Genomic DNA, 19,386 nt, shown 5'->3' with positions numbered 1-19,386 from the left:
GGTCCAAACTAGAACGTGGAGGCCGCTCCATCTATCCGGTCGGCTTTCGGCGGGGGCCTTGCCCAGCACGCCAGCCTCGAGCACTCAGCAGGCAACTTGCTGAACAGTAATAGGCCTTGAAAACCCCATCAACCGGGAGGAAGCACGGCAGGGGCGGCCGCCGTGTGGTGGGGACAGATCCCGGCAGCCGACTGCTGGAGCCCGGAGAACGGCCAGGCCTCAGCCTGTACATCTCACTCAACCGGACTGAGGGGCCAGCACGCAGGAATTTCAGGGCCCCCGGAGATGCTGACACGAGAGGCCCACACACACGGTCCCCACACGGCCGCCGGCAGCTCATCCTTCACCTCAAAGCAGCACAGTCAGCACGTTTAGGCCCAAAGGCCCCTTCGCATCAAACACAGGCCACCTCCGTTTTCTAAATCCTCTTGCAGTGTATGAACCAGGACTTTGTGTTTTTAACTTCTGGATTTTCTGAAACTACTTGGTGTCTCAAGCACAGCCTCAGCATTATGGCTGGCGGCTTCACCGAGAGCTGTGACTCTCCACAGCTTCTCACGTTCTCTGGTGGCCTCGTGACGTCACACAGACCACATTCTCCTGTCTCTTGTCCCCAGAACATCAGCATCAGCCCTCCCGGGGCCTGTGTACGCACCGGGGGCGGAGCGGGGCTGTCACATCGCTGGCCCTGCTTTATGCCACTGTCCCGGGAGGGCAAAGGGATGGACAGCAATTCAGCGGCGGGCTCTGTGCAGATGCCGCCTCCGGTGGGGTGGCCGCCGTCCTGGCGGGACCTGACCTGTGGGGACTCACCCTCTGGACCTGGGAGATTTGCGGCTTTCCAGCAGGTGCTGCTCGTCATCGTCGTTAAACGGGGAAGTCACTTCTTTCCAACCTCGGAAACTTGCTCCCTGAACCTGATAGGAGGTTAAAAACAAGATCAAATCCCACTCAGTAAATAAATGATCACAGCTTTGTAACAAAACCCGGGGGGGCTGAACCTCACAGAAGAGACCGCGCAGTCTGCCACCTGGGCATGCCCACATGTCTCGTGTGTCCGTAGCTGTTGCCCAGGGACCAGCCATCACTTGGTCCAAACCGGTGGGGTGACGAAGCTGCAGCACAAGGTAGGGGAGCTGCACCCACCCCCACAGCGAGAGAAGAAATGAGGCATTTGTTCCCTCTGGGGCGCGTGACGTGGCAGCGTCCTCACATCTCAGGTCAGGACGCGCCCGAATCAGGGCCGGCCCAGCACCTCAGATGCAGAGTCACACAGAGAAGCAGGGAGCAGCCCAAGTGCCTGTCACGTGAGCTAAGTCACGCATCCCAAAGTCCACATCTGCTAGGGTTGGTTTTCTCTTTTTGGAGAGGGAGGGGAGGCAGGAGGGCAGCTTCCACAGGACCCACCTAGCTCAGAGATATTCTGAAATGTTAATGCAACATAAAAAGGGCATGACACTGACGGCTGTGCCCAGAGGCTGCACAGCAGCACGGGTGTGACAGTCTGTCAGAACAGGCAGTGCACTTGGCGACCCACTGAGGCCACCCAGCGGCCGGGGCTCTGCTGCTGCATGAACCGAGGGCCAGGGGGCAAGGAGCGCAGGTGTCCCCAGAGCTCAGCTGGGCGCGGGGCACCGTCCTCACATCCCCTGGGCCGGTTCCCTGAGTCCTGCCCTAAATCAGAAAGCTGTGTGGTCACGAGTGAGGTCCAGCCACCACCCTCCCAGTCACAGGGCAGCTCCAGGCCATGAAGACGCTTCTGCAGGCCACTGTGGTGCTGCTTCTGGCCGCCTGGCACCCTCACACCGATGCCGCACATTCAGGAAACCTCCATTCACAACCTTCCAGTCTTTTCCGGGTCTTTGGGATCCACCGTCACCTGGACCGACCAGCGAGCCAAGAACTCAGCCTAACTGGATCAGTGTGACATCAAATCCTGTTCCGTTCAAAGGCCTTTACCTTTATACACTTACCTAGGCTTCTGCCCCCTGCTCAGGGCTCGAGGTTTTTTTCTGAATCAGATTCTGTTCTAGGTCCTTGTGGACAAACATGCCTGCAATGCCATCAATGCCGACAACCTCTGCAGCCTGGGGTTACCGCCGAGGTTATCACCAGAGAGCAGCCGAGTCTGACATGAGCCAAGTCAACCCTCTGAGCCCTCCCTGACTCTGTCCGACTTCCAGAGCCTTCCGTGATCTTGAGACCCCTTGGAGGGGAGCGGTAACGTCATGCTGATCCCCGGGAGGTCTGCACGGACCACAATGGAGCAGATGAGAATCTACTCGAGGCTTAGAAACGTACTTCCACGTGGCTCCCAGCCCACAAGCTAGAAATGGCCGAAATGACACCTAGGTGTTAGATTTCGGCCACAGAGCCAAGTGGTAAACCTCTGACTCCATAACCCACAACGAGCAAATAGTCGCCACCAAAACCACTGCAATGTCACTTTCAATCATGGAAACCTCAGCAGTGCCGTCGCCAGGGGCCGTGCACAGCCTGTGTTCAGGACCATGTGCTCCCTGCATCCCTGTCCAACCCCTTCCCGTGTCTTCTCATTCGTTACTGAGACACGAAGGCGCTCCCTGCGGTTTCACCCACGGCGTCTGGAAGCCCCACCCAAGCCCACTGCACGCAGTCGTCACCTCCACTCGCTGCACCTCGAGAAGGGCAGCCTGCTTCCTACCTCTCGCGCCACCAGCTTGCTGTGGCTCTGTCTACGGCCAGGCTCAGCACGTGTGGGGGGGCCTGCCCCTTGAACACCACACCTGAGCCTGGCATGGGAGCCCACACTCATGCTTGTGTGACAACACCCACCGCACTGCTTGTCACACTGAAGTGCTGGAAATACCTGCCAGGGGACGTCAGAGCCAGGCTCCATATCCCCCAGCAGACGTCCAGGGTCATGGCTGTGACACTGCACCTGGAGGCACCAGAAGGAATCAGGGAGCAAGTCTGTGCTGGCAGATGAGTCACCAAAAGAGGCTGCAGTCACATAAAATTACATTATAAAGGTGAGCGGTGGTGCCCACACAGACAAAGGTAGCGAGGAATTCCTAGATGTTACGTGTTCAGTCAACATGGGGCCCGTGGGGCCACTGCAGCTCCGGGGAGGTGGTGTCACTTCGCAGTGCTCCCTGGGTCCCCACTCCAGGCCCCGCATCGTCCTACTAGCCAGTCACCACCGTGAACTCGCCCACCCCGCCACACACCTCGCTCGCTGCACACACGTTCACAAGCCCCCCGCTCCCCTCAGTGCCCCACGTTTGCATCCGAGCTGCACCCCAAGGGGGACATGAGCCAGCGTCACCCAATTCCCAGTTCCTGACATCAGCAAAGCACCCTCACTAATGCCATTCTGAGGGGCGCTGACGGGAGGTCCACAGGACAGGACCGCTTTGAGCGGGCAGAGCTCTCGCTGGTGGCCTTCCTCTCACAGCACTGCCGGCACCCTCAAAACACTGACACAAACCCAGTGGCTCCTGGAGACAGACTGATGCTCAGGCGTTTATAACTGGGATTAGATTTGGCGAGAAGTGACAACCACAAAATGAAGACAAACACAATGGGTTAGAAAACTCAAGGGCCACAAGAAGCTGGGCTAAAGAAATGGGAGAGTGAGTTCCAGACAGAACAAGGAAGAACTGTTGCCATGGTGCCCACACCTCAGGTGCTGAAAGGACTTCCTGCCCCCTGGGGGACGACTTTGAGATCCTAATGAAAATTACTATCACCCATGATTTACCAAAATCCTTTCTGTGGGAGTGATTTAGCAGGAATATCTGTTACAAAACATATTCAGAGATAGGCCAGATGACCTTTCGGTATCCGGCACCAAATCCAAGGTGAGCACGAGCGATCCCACCTGCAGGATTGACGAGTCCCAGCTCTGAGTGCAAAACGTGAGGGACATGATATCCTACAAGGTTCTTTTTCAAACAACTGAACTTGGGAGAGTTATGTCACCAAGGTGGTGACATAGGTCAGTCCAGACTTCACTCCCCCTCAAGAACTAACAACTCTTCATGGACAAGACACCGCTGGGAGGATCCTGGGATGTAGGTGAGGCAGAAGCAGCCCCACCTGACACCAGCGGGACCACGGAGGCGTTGGAGGCGAGAGGAGCCCACAGGTGCTGTCCCCGCTCCCCGCCCCCCGCCCCAGCAGTACGGCACCAGCTGAGCACTCGCCCGAGCCCCGGGTCCTCCAGGGGCAGAAGGGAGCCCAGGGCGGACATCCGGCTCCCCCACACTGTGGGCTGCTTCTTGGGAGCCCTCACTCTGGTCTGACACCACGGGGACTTCGGTGAATCTGTGACAGAAGAAGGGGGCAGAGCTCACCGCAACCAGCCCACGGAGCTCGGCAAAATGAGCTCCACCTGCAGAGCCTGAGGAGCAGGCAGGCCCCACCAGCAGCTTCATGCACCTGCACAGCCAAGATGGGGGCACAGTCTCCCCAAGAAACTGGGCGGGGCCCAGGTCTGCCCTTCGTCGTGCTCATTGCTGACCGCGAAGCCTCCCTGGGGCTCCTGGAGAGCTGTGACGCCAGCAGTGCAGGAGCAGAGAGTCCAGAGGCAGAGCTGACCATCCACCGAGCAAAGCCAGTGGTGCCACACAGGCTGGGGACTTGGGGTGCAAGTCGGCTTAACTCAAGACCAAGCCTCACTATCCTAGGAGCTGGTTCTCCCACCCACCAGGCAGGGAAGCGCACGCACAGCACGGCTCACTGCTGAATACAGCCTCACCACCTGGCCAGGGAGCCTCACGAAAGTCATAGGAAGCTGCATAGCCCGTCCAGTGCCTGGCATACAGTGGCCCTTCAGCAGAGAGCACCGCCCACAGGTCTCCGTAGCAGAGCAAAATGTGTGGCCCTGTCCGTCCGGCAGGAATCCCATTCAGTCTCGCAAAAGGAAGAGCCATGCAGGTCTGGGCCGTCCTGCTGCCCCGTCGGGCAGGGAGCTAATTCACAGAGCCGTCTGCTGCCGAGGGTGGGACCCAGTCCTGACTGTCTAGAAAGCCCGACCAACTAACTACGTGGAGACAAACTGGACAACACAGAAGAAGTGAAGAAGTTCTCAGAAACATAAAATCTTCCAAGACTGAATCGGGAAGAAACAGAAAGTCTGAACAGGCCAATTACTACTAACAAGACTGAATCAGTAATAAAAAAAAACTCCCAAAAAAGAAAAACCCAGGACAAGATGGCTTCACTAATGAATTCTACCAAACATGTAAAGAACAATTACTGCCAATCCTTCTCAAAATCTTCCAAAAAATCAGAGGGAGGAATAATCTCAAACTCATTTAATGAGTCCAGCATTGCCCTGACACCAAAGCCAGAGAAAGACATTAGAAGAAAAGAAAACTGGGCCGGCCCCGTGGCTCAGGCGGTTAGAGCTCCATGCTCCTAACTCCGAAGGCTGCCGGTTCGATTCCCACATGGGCCAGTGGGCTCTCAACCACAAGGTTGCCAGTTCGATTCCTCGAGTCCCGCAAGGGATGGTGGGCAGCGCCCCCTGCAACTAAAATTGAACACGGCACCTTGAGCTAAGCTGCCGCTGAGCTCCCGGATGGCTCAGTTGGTTGGAACGTGTCCTGTCAACCACAAGGTTGCCGGTTCGACTCCCGCAAGGGATGGTGGGCTGTGCCCCCTGCAACTAGCAACGGCAACTGGACCTGGAGCTGAGCTGCGCCCTCCACAACTAAGACTGAAAGGACAACAACTTGACTTGGAAAAAAGTCCTGGAAGTACACACTGTTCCCCAGCAAAGTCCTGTACCCCTTCCCTTTAAAAAAGAAGAAGAAGAAAAGAAAACAAAACTATAGGCCAATGTCTGCTGAATACAGATGCAGCAATCAATGCTCAATAAACAGCAGCAGACTGAGTTCAGCAGCATGTGACAAGGGTCATTCACCACGATCAGATAGGATTTATTCCTGGGGTGCAAAGACGGGTCAACACCTGCAAATCAACCAAGGTGACACACCACATTAACAGAATGAAAAAATAAAATCACATGATCATCTGAATAGATGTAGAAAAAGCATTTCACAAAATTCAACATCCGTTAATGACAAAAACTCCTAACAAATTAGGTCTATAATACAGCCATAAATGAGAAGTGCACAGCTAGCAGCCTCAATGGTGAAAGGCTGACAGCTTCCCCCTCAGATCAGGAACAGGACAGGGGGACCCACTCTCCCTACTGCTAGGCGACCCAGTACCAGACGGCCCAGTACTAGGCGACCCAGTACCAGGCGGCCCAGTACCAGGCGACCCAGTACCAGGCGGCCCAGTACCAGACGGCCCAGTACCAGACGGCCCAGTACCAGGCGACCCAGTACCAGACGGCCCAGTACCAGGCGGCCCAGTACCAGGCGACCCAGTACCAGGCGGCCCAGTACCAGACGGCCCAGTACCAGACGGCCCAGTACCAGGCGACCCAGTACCAGACGGCCCAGTACCAGGCGACCCAGTACCAGACGGCCCAGTACCAGGCGACCCAGTACCAGACGGCCCAGTACCAGGCGGCCCAGTACCAGGCGGCCCAGTACCAGGCGACCCAGTACCAGACGGCCCAGTACCAGGCGGCCCAGGACCAGGCGACCCAGTACCAGACGGCCCAGTACCAGGCGGCCCAGTACCAGGCGGCCCAGTACCAGGCGGCCCAGTACCAGACGGCCCAGGACCAGACGGCCCAGTACCAGGCGACCCAGTACCAGACGGCCCAGTACCAGGCGGCCCAGTACCAGGCGGCCCAGTACCAGACGGCCCAGGACCAGGCGACCCAGTACCAGACGGCCCAGGACCAGGCGGCCCAGTACCAGGCGGCCCAGTACCAGGCGACCCAGTACCAGACGGCCCAGTACCAGGCGGCCCAGTACCAGGCGGCCCAGTACCAGACGGCCCAGGACCAGGCGACCCAGTACCAGACGGCCCAGTACCAGGCGGCCCAGTACCAGGCGGCCCAGTACCAGGCGACCCAGTACCAGACGGCCCAGGACCAGGCGGCCCAGGACCAGACGGCCCAGCGGAGCAGTCAGGTGAGAGAACGAAGTAAAGAGCATCAGAATTTAAAAAGCAAAAGCAAAATCGTCTGCATTTGCAAAGTACATTTATAGACCTAACAAATTAGGTCTATAATACAGCCATAAATGAGAAGTGCACAGCTAGCAGCCTCAATGGTGAAAGGCTGACAGCTTCCCCCTCAGATCAGGAACAGGACAGGGGGACCCACTCTCCCTACTGCTAGGCGACCCAGTACCAGACGGCCCAGGACCAGACGGCCCAGTACCAGACGGCCCAGGACCAGGCGGCCCAGGACCAGGCGACCCAGGACCAGGCGGCCCAGTACCAGACGGCCCAGTACCAGACGGCCCAGTACCAGACGGCCCAGGACCAGGCGGCCCAGGACCAGACGGCCCAGTACCAGGCGGCCCAGTACCAGGCGGCCCAGTACCAGACGGCCCAGTACCAGGCGGCCCAGGACCAGACGGCCCAGTACCAGGCGGCCCAGTACCAGGCGGCCCAGTACCAGACGGCCCAGGACCAGACGGCCCAGGACCAGGCGGCCCAGGACCAGGCGACCCAGTACCAGACGGCCCAGTACCAGGCGGCCCAGGACCAGGCGACCCAGGACCAGACGGCCCAGTACCAGACGGCCCAGGACCAGACGGCCCAGTACCAGACGGCCCAGTACCAGACGGCCCAGGACCAGACGGCCCAGTACCAGGCGGCCCAGTACCAGGCGACCCAGTACCAGACGGCCCAGTACCAGGCGGCCCAGGACCAGGCGACCCAGGACCAGACGGCCCAGTACCAGACGGCCCAGGACCAGACGGCCCAGTACCAGACGGCCCAGTACCAGACGGCCCAGGACCAGGCGGCCCAGGACCAGACGGCCCAGTACCAGGCGGCCCAGTACCAGGCGGCCCAGTACCAGGCGGCCCAGTACCAGGCGGCCCAGGACCAGACGGCCCAGTACCAGGCGGCCCAGTACCAGGCGGCCCAGGACCAGACGGCCCAGGACCAGGCGGCCCAGGACCAGACGGCCCAGTACCAGGCGGCCCAGTACCAGGCGGCCCAGTACCAGACGGCCCAGGACCAGGCGACCCAGTACCAGACGGCCCAGTACCAGGCGGCCCAGTACCAGGCGGCCCAGTACCAGGCGACCCAGTACCAGACGGCCCAGGACCAGACGGCCCAGTACCAGGCGACCCAGTACCAGACGGCCCAGTACCAGGCGGCCCAGTACCAGGCGGCCCAGTACCAGACGGCCCAGGACCAGGCGACCCAGTACCAGACGGCCCAGTACCAGGCGGCCCAGTACCAGGCGGCCCAGTACCAGGCGACCCAGGACCAGACGGCCCAGTACCAGACGGCCCAGTACCAGACGGCCCAGTACCAGGCGGCCCAGTACCAGGCGGCCCAGTACCAGGCGACCCAGTACCAGACGGCCCAGTACCAGGCGGCCCAGTACCAGGCGACCCAGTACCAGACGGCCCAGTACCAGGCGGCCCAGTACCAGACGGCCCAGTACCAGGCGGCCCAGTACCAGACGGCCCAGGACCAGGCGACCCAGGACCAGGCGACCCAGTACCAGACGGCCCAGGACCAGGCGACCCAGGACCAGGCGACCCAGTACCAGACGGCCCAGTACCAGACGGCCCAGTACCAGACGGCCCAGGACCAGGCGACCCAGGACCAGGCGACCCAGTACCAGACGGCCCAGGACCAGACGGCCCAGTACCAGGCGACCCAGCGGAGCAGTCAGGTGAGAGAACGAAGTAAAGAGCATCAGAATTTAAAAAGCAAAAGCAAAATCGTCTGCATTTGCAAAGTACATTTTATATACAGACCATCCTAAAGACACCAACAAAAAACGGTAAAACATAACCAATGAATTCAGGATACAAATTAATATACATAAACCAGTAGCATTTCTACACACCAACAATGAATTAGCAGAAAAATAAGCAATCCCATTTACAACAGCATCAAAAAGAGCAAACCACATGACACATGAGCTGTTTCCTGACTTATTCTGAGGAGATTCTATGGAGTTTATGCCAAGTGCCAACCTGACCAATGAAAGCCGTCCCCTGGGTGGACCCAGCCTGGAGAGGCCTGCGGGAGCACGACCTCCGTCCTGCATTTATGGTTCTGGACGGCGACAGGCCCCCATGCCCTGGCTTAGTTCTCCAGGACAGGAGTGGAGGGAGATTAGGACATGGTCACGCCAGCGCCGTCTGCTTCCCTCTCAGCCCGAGGGCCTCGTCACCCACATGCGCCCCTGCATGAGCCGCCACGTCTCCGTGTGCCTGACATGTGGCTGTGTCATCGGGGCAGTGTTCCAGTGAGAAGAGGGACAGGGTGTCCCTTGTTCGGCGGCCAGTCCCTCCTCTGTGCTGGGCACTGGCCATGCCTCGCTCCCCCAGGGCCTCTCCGTGAGGCCAGACATCTGACCACCCCCTCTGGGGCCTGCGGACGCACGCAGTGTGGGCCAGTGCATGTCTCTGGTCCCACAGCAGTAGTGTGATGACAGACCCTGGGCTCTGGTTTCACAGTTTGACTTCGCAGCCTGAACTAGGTTATGAAGTCACTTTTCTCCAGAGTCACCAGTTTTCAACAACTTCACGGTGTTTAAACGCAACATGGCTGTGAGTTCTAAGATTCCAAATGGACAGAGAGACAGTGAGGCTTTTGTTACATCGCAATGGAAATCTTCGCGGCCAAGCTCTGCAGCTTCCCTGTGAGACGCCGGACTGTGCCAGTGGGAGTGCTGGCACCTGCTTTCTGGGCCTTGGAAATAAGGCCTGACAAGCTGGCCACCTGGGGTGTCCAGGCCAAGGAGAGGCCCCAGGGAGCGTCCACCCTTCCCTCCTGCCATCACCAAGGCACCCAGACTGCACAGCCCGAGTGCTTTTCACCTGACAAAGCTTCAGGACACACCCCTCAGCCCTTCAGAGGTCCTTGTAGCTTCTGGAGATACAGTTGCCAACATAAGAAACTCCCAAACCTAAGGAGGCTTTTTATGAGTTTACTTGAGCCTAACTGACCACGTGTGCCGGGAACAGGATCTCAGAGTCTGCGGAGAGTGACAGCCTTGCAGCTTCTGTAGCATCTGCGGTTAAGGAGGGACGTGAGCAAGATGAAAAGAGGGGGGAACGGGGGGGGTCACAGGGCGGTCAAGGCCACTGCTGCTCTCGGGGAGGTCACGCTTACTTCCAGGTGTGGTAACTGCAGGGAGGATAGAAGCTGAAGGTGGAGACGAGCTGCCCCCTGTGTCCACGCTGGTGGCGGGGCCTCCCCGTGCTCTGTCCCCCTCGTGCACCAGGAAAACGCCGTCCCACAGGGAGGTCACAGGAGAGGGCATTGCAGGGGACTGACTAGGGTGGAGGGAAGACAGGTACCTGGGGACATTAAAGTTCAGAGGATGGACACAGAAAAGATTAGATATTACATAGATAGTAAGTGAACTGGAGAAGACCTAAACATGAACAGAGAAACATCACTAGATGGAACAAAGAAAGCACGATCAAGAGACACTCACAACATTAATGCAACCACTGCAACTTTCACAGGGAAAGTGAGAGAATGGTTGAGAATGTCCCAGAATTACAGACATGTGGTGACGCTGCCCTGTTAGTTCAGAACAAACTTCCAAGCCCACATGTAGCCAAAGGTACCACAGAGATACCACAATAGGAGTGCACACACCAAACGTGCCAGAGAGCAGACTTCCAGCTGCACAGCAAGAGAAACGCCGCCAGCGGGCACACAGCTCATCACTAACAGACTGGGAGGAAGTGCACGTCCCATGTGCTAAGGGGAGGTCGGCACTGCCCTGGGATGGGAGCCAAAGGCCCCGAGGACAGGCAGGGCCACGTCTGTGAGTGCCCACCTTCCTCGTGCCACAGCGAAGCCCCACCTTGACAGTGCCTCACCCGCGCGGAGGGGACAGCTGGACACAGCGTGTCACCTGACTAACCAGCGGGGACAGCTCCACAGTGTGTCACATGACAAACCTGCAGGGAAGGGACAGCCAGAAACAGCGTGTCACCTGACTAACCTGCGGGAAGGGACAGCTCCACACAGCGTGTCACCCGACAAACCTGCGGGAGGGGACAGCTCCACACAGCGCATCACCCGACAAACCTGCAGGAGGGGACAGCTTCACACAGCGAGTCACCTGACAAACCTGCGGGAGGGGACAGCTCCACACAGCGAGTCACCCAACTAACCTGCGGGAGGGGACAGCTCCACACAGCGTGTCACCCAACTAACCTGCGGGAGGGGACAGCATGTCCACCTACAAGGTTTCTACACAGTGTAAAGTGAGAATCAGCCCTCAAACACGAAGTCAAATACTTGAGAATCAGCTTAGAGCGTTAAGTGATAACTCGTAGAAAGGGGAGCAGTGGGGAACCACTGCTTCAGTTACAAACTTTATGGTTCTTCTTAATTTCAAAAAAAACCCACAAAACCAGCAAAACACTAGGGAAAACTGAAATATGAAATGATAGTGCCCTCGGTATAAAAGGTTTTATAAAACAATAATAAAGGTCAAGTGGAAAAATGGGCACAACACAAGAAAACGCAGGCGGCCTCTCCCACTCAAGGGGTCCCCTGGTTCCCTGGCACTGAGACGCCCGCTCCGCCCCTCTCAGGTTTCTGTGCAATTTTAATGTGTCAGGTGAGCCAGAAAGCCAAGGGACTCCCCGTGCCACAGGCAGAGGGAGGAATGGTGGCCTGAAAGGCACAAAGGGACCTTTGTTGACTTCTGATCTGTCATTTAAACAGCTTCCAGGGAGCAGAAGGACCTCTCCCTGGGTTCTGAGGAGGCTGTCACTCCCTAGCTGCACGGTCCCCTGTGATTTCCACAAACGGTGTTACTAAAACCGAGGGGACTGGCCTGCGAAGGCCGCGCAGCCCCCCTTCACATGCTCACGACACTGGGCTCTTTTCCTTCTCCAGTTTCCTTTCTCTTGTTTAACCTTGGGACGTGCCAGAGACGTGTTTAGCAAGAGAGTCTGTAGCCAGAAAGAAGTCGGAGAGGGCAGAGACCGTGGGTGTAGGTACCGAATTTTTGTTGTGTTCGGAGACATGGCGGGGGGGAGGGCTCTGCCACGAACCCCACCAACACTCGGTCTGCCACCTCCAACCCCGTACCTACACGGCCGATGAGGCCGCACACAGCCTGTCACAACTGTGAGTGTCTCCAGGTGACAATCAGAGTGAACCGATTTCTTTGCACCATTTCCTTCAGAACAGTCACTGCAAAGATCTCAGGCCGTTCAAATTCTCACAGCCCGAAAACCGCCAGAGTGCGTGATGACAGCCACGAAGACAAAGCAACCTGCCTTCTTTCCTCATGCACCTTTCGGAACCCAACTTAATAAACTCATTCAGAGCATCTGAGCTGCATCTCCGATCATTTCCCATCTGCGGAATGCCTACCTTGTGTCCCTTTAAAATATCTGTTTGAAAACTGAATGGCTAACTGGATACTAACAGTGGCAACTACTGAGAGCAGGAGGTAGACAGCGGGGGAAAGGGAATTTTTACTTCCCACAACAAATTCTCCACAAAGTATTTCAGTGAAACGCACATTAAACTCTTAAATGATGACTTACTATTCCACTTATGTAACCGATGTAAATTATAACCTTCACACAATCTTCTATGGCTGATGAAAACAGACCAAGTTTTACATAAGAGATGCGTTAATACACGTGGGACCCTTCACCCATAAGCACAGCCCACCAGCGAGGGGGTCTCGGACACAGCAGCCTGCTGCAGCCCTCCTGGCACACACTCCTGTTCAGCATGTCTGCACACACCGAAAGGCCTAACCAGCAAACACAGAGGTGCACCTGTGCCCTCGGTGCCAATCGGCTTCCCCAATAGCTTCACTCTGCCGGCAGCACACGGGGTGGGAGGTCCTCTACAGAAGCTCTGCCCTGCGGAGTACGGAAGGCCACTGTGGTCTGACTGCTCTGTCCCCCAGAATCCGCAGGTTGAAACTCTTCCCCCAGTGTGATGTGTCAGGAGGCAGCAGGGCCTCTGGGAGGTGAAGAGGTCGTGAGGGTGGTGCCCCCACCACGGGACCGGTGCCCTCAGGACAGACCCCCACAGAGCTCCCCAGTGTCGTCTAAGGACGGCTACAGCTCAGAGGAGGCCCTCACCAGAACCGTGCGAAAGCACTTCTGTTGTCTGACCATGCGGTCGGCTATTGTTACAGCGGCCAGAGTGGACTCCACAATGCTTGAATTTTCTGTTTCTAAGAACCTGGAAAATGCAATCCCAATGAAGAAATACAATCTGTTACCTTGCCAACCAAACAATGTTTCAAAATACAGGTACATTTTGCTAGAAAGATTTCCGACAGATGAACTTCATCTGCTGCCAGAAACCAATGGAAAATTCCGTGTACTCCTACCCACTTCCGACAATATTTCACTCTATGCATGTAGCCCCGTTTCTTTATCCATTCATCCTCTGAGGGACAATACAGCCGTTTCAACTTCCTGCCAGCGAGAGACTGAGGTATATACATACACCCCCTGCCCAAAAGTGGGGCACTGGACCCCCGGGCAGCTCTATTGCTGACTTTGGGACCCTCCCTTCTGTCCCCACAGCAGCCGCACAGCTCTGTCCCCACCCATGGCACTCAGGGCCTGTCTCACCTGTCTTTGCCAACACTGGTTATTTTCTGGTTTCCTGGTTGGGGCCGTTCTAAGGGTGAGGCGCTAACTCTCTGGCTGTGACCTGCATTTCCATGACAACTAGTGATATTGGGCATCTTTTCACATGTTTGCATGCAGGCCAGTTGTAAGTTACTTTGGAAAAATGTTTACTCAAATTCTTTGCCCACTTTTTTATCAGGTTTTGTTGTTGTTGTTGTTGCTGCTGTTTTTTGGTGAGTTGTGGGAGTTCATCACACAGGTCTCTACCCAAAAGTAGAACGTTCCTATGAAACCTTTTGCAAGCTGACATGGTGTCAAGCTGCAAATGTCCCCCGCTTCCTGAAACTGCATTATGCCACCTTGATTTACTAAAATCCAACATTAGTACAGTGACCGCTTTTTTGTAAAAGCAACAATCCTCTTCAGATTTCTTTCAGTCGCAGAAAACAGGTTCTAACATAGATCTTTCATAAAAGTAGAGGTGTAACACGAACTTTCACAAAGTGGGAGACACCCGTGTGTCCTGCCGACTAATTCCTCAGATACGTGGCAGATATTTCCTCCATTGCACTGCAGACTGTTTCCTTTGCTGCACAGAAAAATTAAAGTTTCATGTGGTATCCCCTGTCTGATTTTACTTTTGTTGGCTGTTTTTTGGTGGCACATCCCAAAAATCATTGCCAAGACCAACGAAAAAGGATTTTCACCTACACTTTCTTCTAAGTCTTATAGTTTCGGGTCTTATGTTTAGGTCTTAAATTCATTCTGAGTTAACTTCTGTGTGTGGCATAACGTGAGAGCCCAGCTCCCTCCTTCTGCACGTGGATGTCTAGTTTCCCAGCATCACATGCTGCAGAGACTGTCCTCTCCCCATTGTGTGTTCTCGGCACCGTGGTTGCAGATCGTCAGACCACATGGGTGAGCTGATTCCTGGACGCTCCTCTTTGTCCACTGGTCTGCCTTCATGCCGGGACCATGCTCTCTAGGTCACTGTAGTTTGTGATATGCTTTGAGGTCAGGAAGTGTGGGATCTCCAGCTTTGCTTTCCTTTCTCATGAAAAATGATTTGGCTATTCAAAGTCCCTTAGGATTCCATTTGAATTTTAAGATGGCTTTCTCTATTTCTGCAAAAATACCCCCTGGGTTTTTGATGGGGGTGCCCTGATTATGTAATCACCTCGGGCAGTGTGGATATCCTATCAACATTACGTATTCCCCTCCATGAACTCTGGTGTCTTCCCAGTTATTTGTGTCTTCTTTAGTTTCCTTCAGCAATGTTATCCCATTTCAATGTAAAACTTTTTTGCCTCCTTGGATAAATTTATTCCTAAGTATTTTATTCTTTATGAAGCTACTGTAAATGGGCTTACTTTATTAATCTCCACATTGGATTTTCAAAGTAGTGTATAGAAACAAAACTGATTTTGTATCCTGCAACTTTTATGAATATGTTTGTTAGTTATAACAAGGTTTTTTGTTGTTTTTTTTGGTGTGTGAAATCTTCAGATTTTTCTACATATAAGATCATAACATCTGTTGAGATCTTGCTTCTAGGCATATCCTGTTTGGCTCAAATAAATTTTTACAAAAATTCTCTACAGGTTTGGGTGTTCTAACTGAAAGTAACCTCACTGGGTGATAAGACCATGCATCTCTACCTGGGCAGGTCACAGTGGGCAGTCACGCTCCTGGCATGTAATTTCTTTAGTAAAAGGTTTAACTTTGCCTTAAACCAGGCCCATCCACTGTGTATGTGAATCTAGTTAACACCTTTGAAATGCCAAGTAATTGTCTTTCCAGACCCCTCAAAGGTGTAACCACTCTCAGAGCACTGTGGTGACTCTCCTGTAATCCACCCTCCGCCTGGCTTTCTGCCATCTCCATGTCATCTTTCTTAATCTCAAATGCATAAAAGAAGCTGCAAAACTGTCATTCTCGGGGGCATCTGAGATCTTGCTTCTCGGCATCGTCATCAGTTTGGGCTCCAATAAACGGTTACAAGAATTCTCTACAGGCTTGGACATTTCTTAATCAACAATATCCATTAACACAGTTATATAATTACAGTTACTTTTTATGCTTTTAAGTTCTATATCCAAAGTAAAAGTGGTTTATATGCCACCACTACAGTATTACAGGATCTTGTATCTGTCCATATATTTGCCTTTACCAAAAAGCTTTATGTTTCACATGCTTTCCTGTTGCGTTTAGCATCTTTTCATTTCACTTTGAAGGACTCCCTTAGTGTTTCTGGTAAAGCAGGTCTAATGATGATGTACTCCTTCAACTTCTGTTCAGCTGGGAAGGTCTTTATTTCTCCTTCATTTCTGAAGGATAGTTTTGCCAGGTATAGTATTCTTGGTTGGCCGTTTTTTTCCTTCAGCACTTTGCATATATCCTCCCACTCCCTTCTGGCCTGTACTGTTTCTGCTGGGATATCTGCTGAGAATCTTATGGGCGCTCCCTCAATGACAACTCCCTTTTTCCTTGCAGCTTTCAAGATTCTCTCCTTGCCTTTACCTTCTGACAGTTTTATTATAATGTGTCTGGGACCTCTGTGAGTTCGTCCTAGTTGGAATCCTTTGAGTTGCTTGAATGTGGATGTTCGTTTCCTTCCTCTGCTTTGGGAAGTCTCCTGCCATCACTTCTTCAGATAAGTTTTCTGCCCTTTAGTTCCCCTACTTCTCCACATGCATCTAGCGGTCCACATGTCTGCGTCCCATAAGCCTCTCAGGCTTTCCACACTTGGTCCTTCTGTTTTCTTTTTTGTTCCTGACTCAATAATTGCAAGTTACTTGTCTTCATATTCACTGATTCTTTGTTCTGCTTGATTGACTGTTGTTGAAGACCTGCAGGGAATGTTTCAATTTAGTTACTATATTCTTCAGCTCCAGCATTTGTTTGGTTCTTTTTCATATTACTATTTCTTTGTTGGTATTTACTTTTTGTTCCAGCATCACTTTCTTGACTTCCTTTAGTTCTCCATGTTCCCTCACAGCTTACTGAGTTTAACACAATTATTTTCAATTCTTGGGTAATTCACAGGTCTCAGGTTCTTTAGGGCCAGTTTCTGGATATTTATCTTGTTGCTGTGATTGGGCCATATTTCCCTATTGCTGTCTGCCTTTGTATTTTTTTTGCTCGGATTTGAAAAAACAGCCTCCTCTCCCAGTGTTTATGGACTGGCTTCACACAGGGAAAGACCTTCACTGGTCAGCATAGCTAGAGAGCTTTGGAGCCTCCCAAGCCTTTCCTGGGGGGTGCCCTCTCTGAGCTGGGCATGTGACCTCCATGTTAGAAGGTTCTCAGAAGCCTGTAACCTCTTGTCCCCTCTGGTGTCTGTGTCACTGCAGGCTCCCTGGTGCTGCAACGAGCAGCTGCATTCGGTGGTCCTTGGGCCCCAGGGCTCCAAACGTGCCAGTTCTACCAGCATTTGGCTGGCCAGAAAGTCAGAAACCAGTCCCTCGGGCTGCCTGCTTCCCTCCTGATGGAGAAGCACAAGTCTGGCCCTTATGACCAGCTATGCTAAGGCGTGCAACTTGGGCCAATGGCTACTACAGGGGAAACCAACCCTTTCCCATTTCAGCGCAGCTGCTCCCTTCGCTTGCCTAGGACACTGCAGCTTCTTGATGGGCTTCTGGAGTTGTCACAGAGGTGTTGGGGACATGTACTGCTAAACTGCTAAGCTAGTGTCTCTTCAGGGAAGCAAAATCAGAGGCTTCCTTTCCTTTCTGCCATCTTGCTGGTGTCACTCCCCTTGTGGTGGGAGTGGCCGGAGCCCTGGTCTTGCTCACTTCAGGTGGTGACAGAACTGAACTGGTTCCAGGACTGGGGAACTGCTTGACATCAGAAAAAACAAGTGAATATATTTTTTCTATGATGAAAATGGAAAGACATAGGGTTACTCTTAATTATAGTTGTATGTTGTATCCTCCCTGTAACATTTCACAGTACACCGTTCTCTACGTCACACAAAATGTCTGTAAATTACATCACGGGGCAAAACTTCTCCATTTGTTTTCAGAAATACCACCACTATAAAACAACTTTGTTTTTAGAAGGTATTATTCATCTTCAGCCAACATGCTTAGTATTAGCAATATCAAAATACCTGTCCAAGAAGTTCTAAAAAGACATGTCAGAAGTTACAAATCACACCAGGTATTATTTTAGAGTTTAGGTAATTGGCACAGAAGGCGAATTTCAAGTAGCACCAGGACTAACAGGAGCTCCCAGGGGGAAGACCAGGGGGCTGTGTCTCAGCTGCGGTGAAGTTCACTTTACCCAGCAAAACAAGAAGATAAGACAGAGAATACACTTCTCTTGTATCTAAGTCGGGAGAGCAGGCGAGTGCTAAGCGACATCAGGACCTAACCTCTCCGGCTCGGCCCCGTCACCTCTGTATGCTGCTGCACTCCACGTCCACTAGCCTGCGTGATGGGGGAGGGAGCAAGGGCTCTCCCCAAAGGGGGCACGTTCCTTCTTCCCACGTGCACCTGGCCAGGACTTGGTCACTGAGCCACTGCTGGTGCAAAGGATGTTGGAAAGTGTACTCTTCAGCTGGGCAGCTGTGTACACACCTACAACCTGACAGTGGGGGACAATCTGCAGCCTCTCCCAGTGGGGGCCCGGGAGCCCCAGGCTCCACAGAACTGAGATGACGAACACATCACACAGTTTGCAGTGTCTACAAAAAACACCGTTTGGCTCCTTTCAGCCTCTAGCCATTAGGACGAAGGTGATGGCTACATGTCTTCTCCTTGACTGTAACATCGTTTCTCATTTCTTCATGGAATGAGACAAACAAGACGATTTGTGCAGAAGCACTTACAGCACAAATGCACACTCGCTAACTAACACAGTGGAAACCCAAAAGAACACAAACAAGCTGTGACACATCCATTTACTTCCACGCTCAGCAAGGAAGACTTCCTATCTGTAAACTAAATCGCAACCCATTTTATTTCACAAACCTCTAATGAGTTAGGTTACCTTACAGTTAGAAGAGACTTCAAGATCCTTTAGTCTAAACAAGGGGTCAGCCGACGATGGTCCACAGCCCAGCCCAGCCCAGTTTTGCAAATGAAGCTGTACTGGGACACAATACAGTGTGAACACACCTGTTCACGTACACTGTCCACGGCTGTTTGCATGCCACCTGCTAAGTTGAGGAGTTGTGACAGAGACCGTGTGGCTACAGGGCCTACATATCTACTGTCTGGCTCTTTACAGTCAGTCAACCAGAGCCTCATCTAAACCCCTCACTTAAAACAAAGGGATACTCTCTGGAGAGAGTAACTAACTTTTGCCTCAAGTCACAAAATTGGTGACACAGTTGGGACCTAGATCTGCCTGCCGACTCCTGGACAGGCTTTTCCACCCCCAGGCTTCCTACCCTCTCCCCCTGGCCGTTCACTCATCACCAGTTATGCGTTCTGAGACACAGAGCCAGGTCCTGGCAGGCTGCCCACAGTGCCACAGAAGATCAGTACTCGGCCTGTCCCCCTCATCGTGTCACCTGCCAGCTCCTCAAGCTGGACATCAGATGCTGTCTGCAAGCCCACGTGCCTATACTCAAACTCACTGACCGCTCCCACAGCCATGTGCCTTGGGCTCCCCGCTGCTGTCTTTGTCCTGACCACTCCAGCTGCCCTTCAGCCCGACCCCCACGTCCAACTGTCATCGACAGGCTTTGGTGAGC

General features: G+C 53.7%; 1 protein-coding gene across 2 annotated transcripts in view; it reads right to left on the bottom strand.

The window, feature by feature from the left end:
• Positions 1-19,386, bottom strand: part of TDRP (testis development related protein) — a 34,262-nt gene that overhangs the window by 4,847 nt on the left and 10,029 nt on the right. For both annotated transcript variants that reach the window (XM_019713681.3, XM_019713682.3), the window contains exon 3: positions 814-917. In XM_019713681.3, the coding sequence (XP_019569240.2) occupies positions 814-917 (104 nt within the window). The remainder of the gene's footprint in view (positions 1-813; positions 918-19,386) is intronic.

This window comes from Rhinolophus sinicus, chromosome 16 (assembly GCF_057876585.1).
Source record: "Rhinolophus sinicus isolate RSI-liver-muscle chromosome 16, RSI-T2T, whole genome shotgun sequence".
Classification (NCBI taxonomy): Eukaryota; Metazoa; Chordata; class Mammalia; order Chiroptera; family Rhinolophidae; genus Rhinolophus; species Rhinolophus sinicus.
This window is presented reverse-complemented; position numbering and strand designations above follow the sequence as displayed.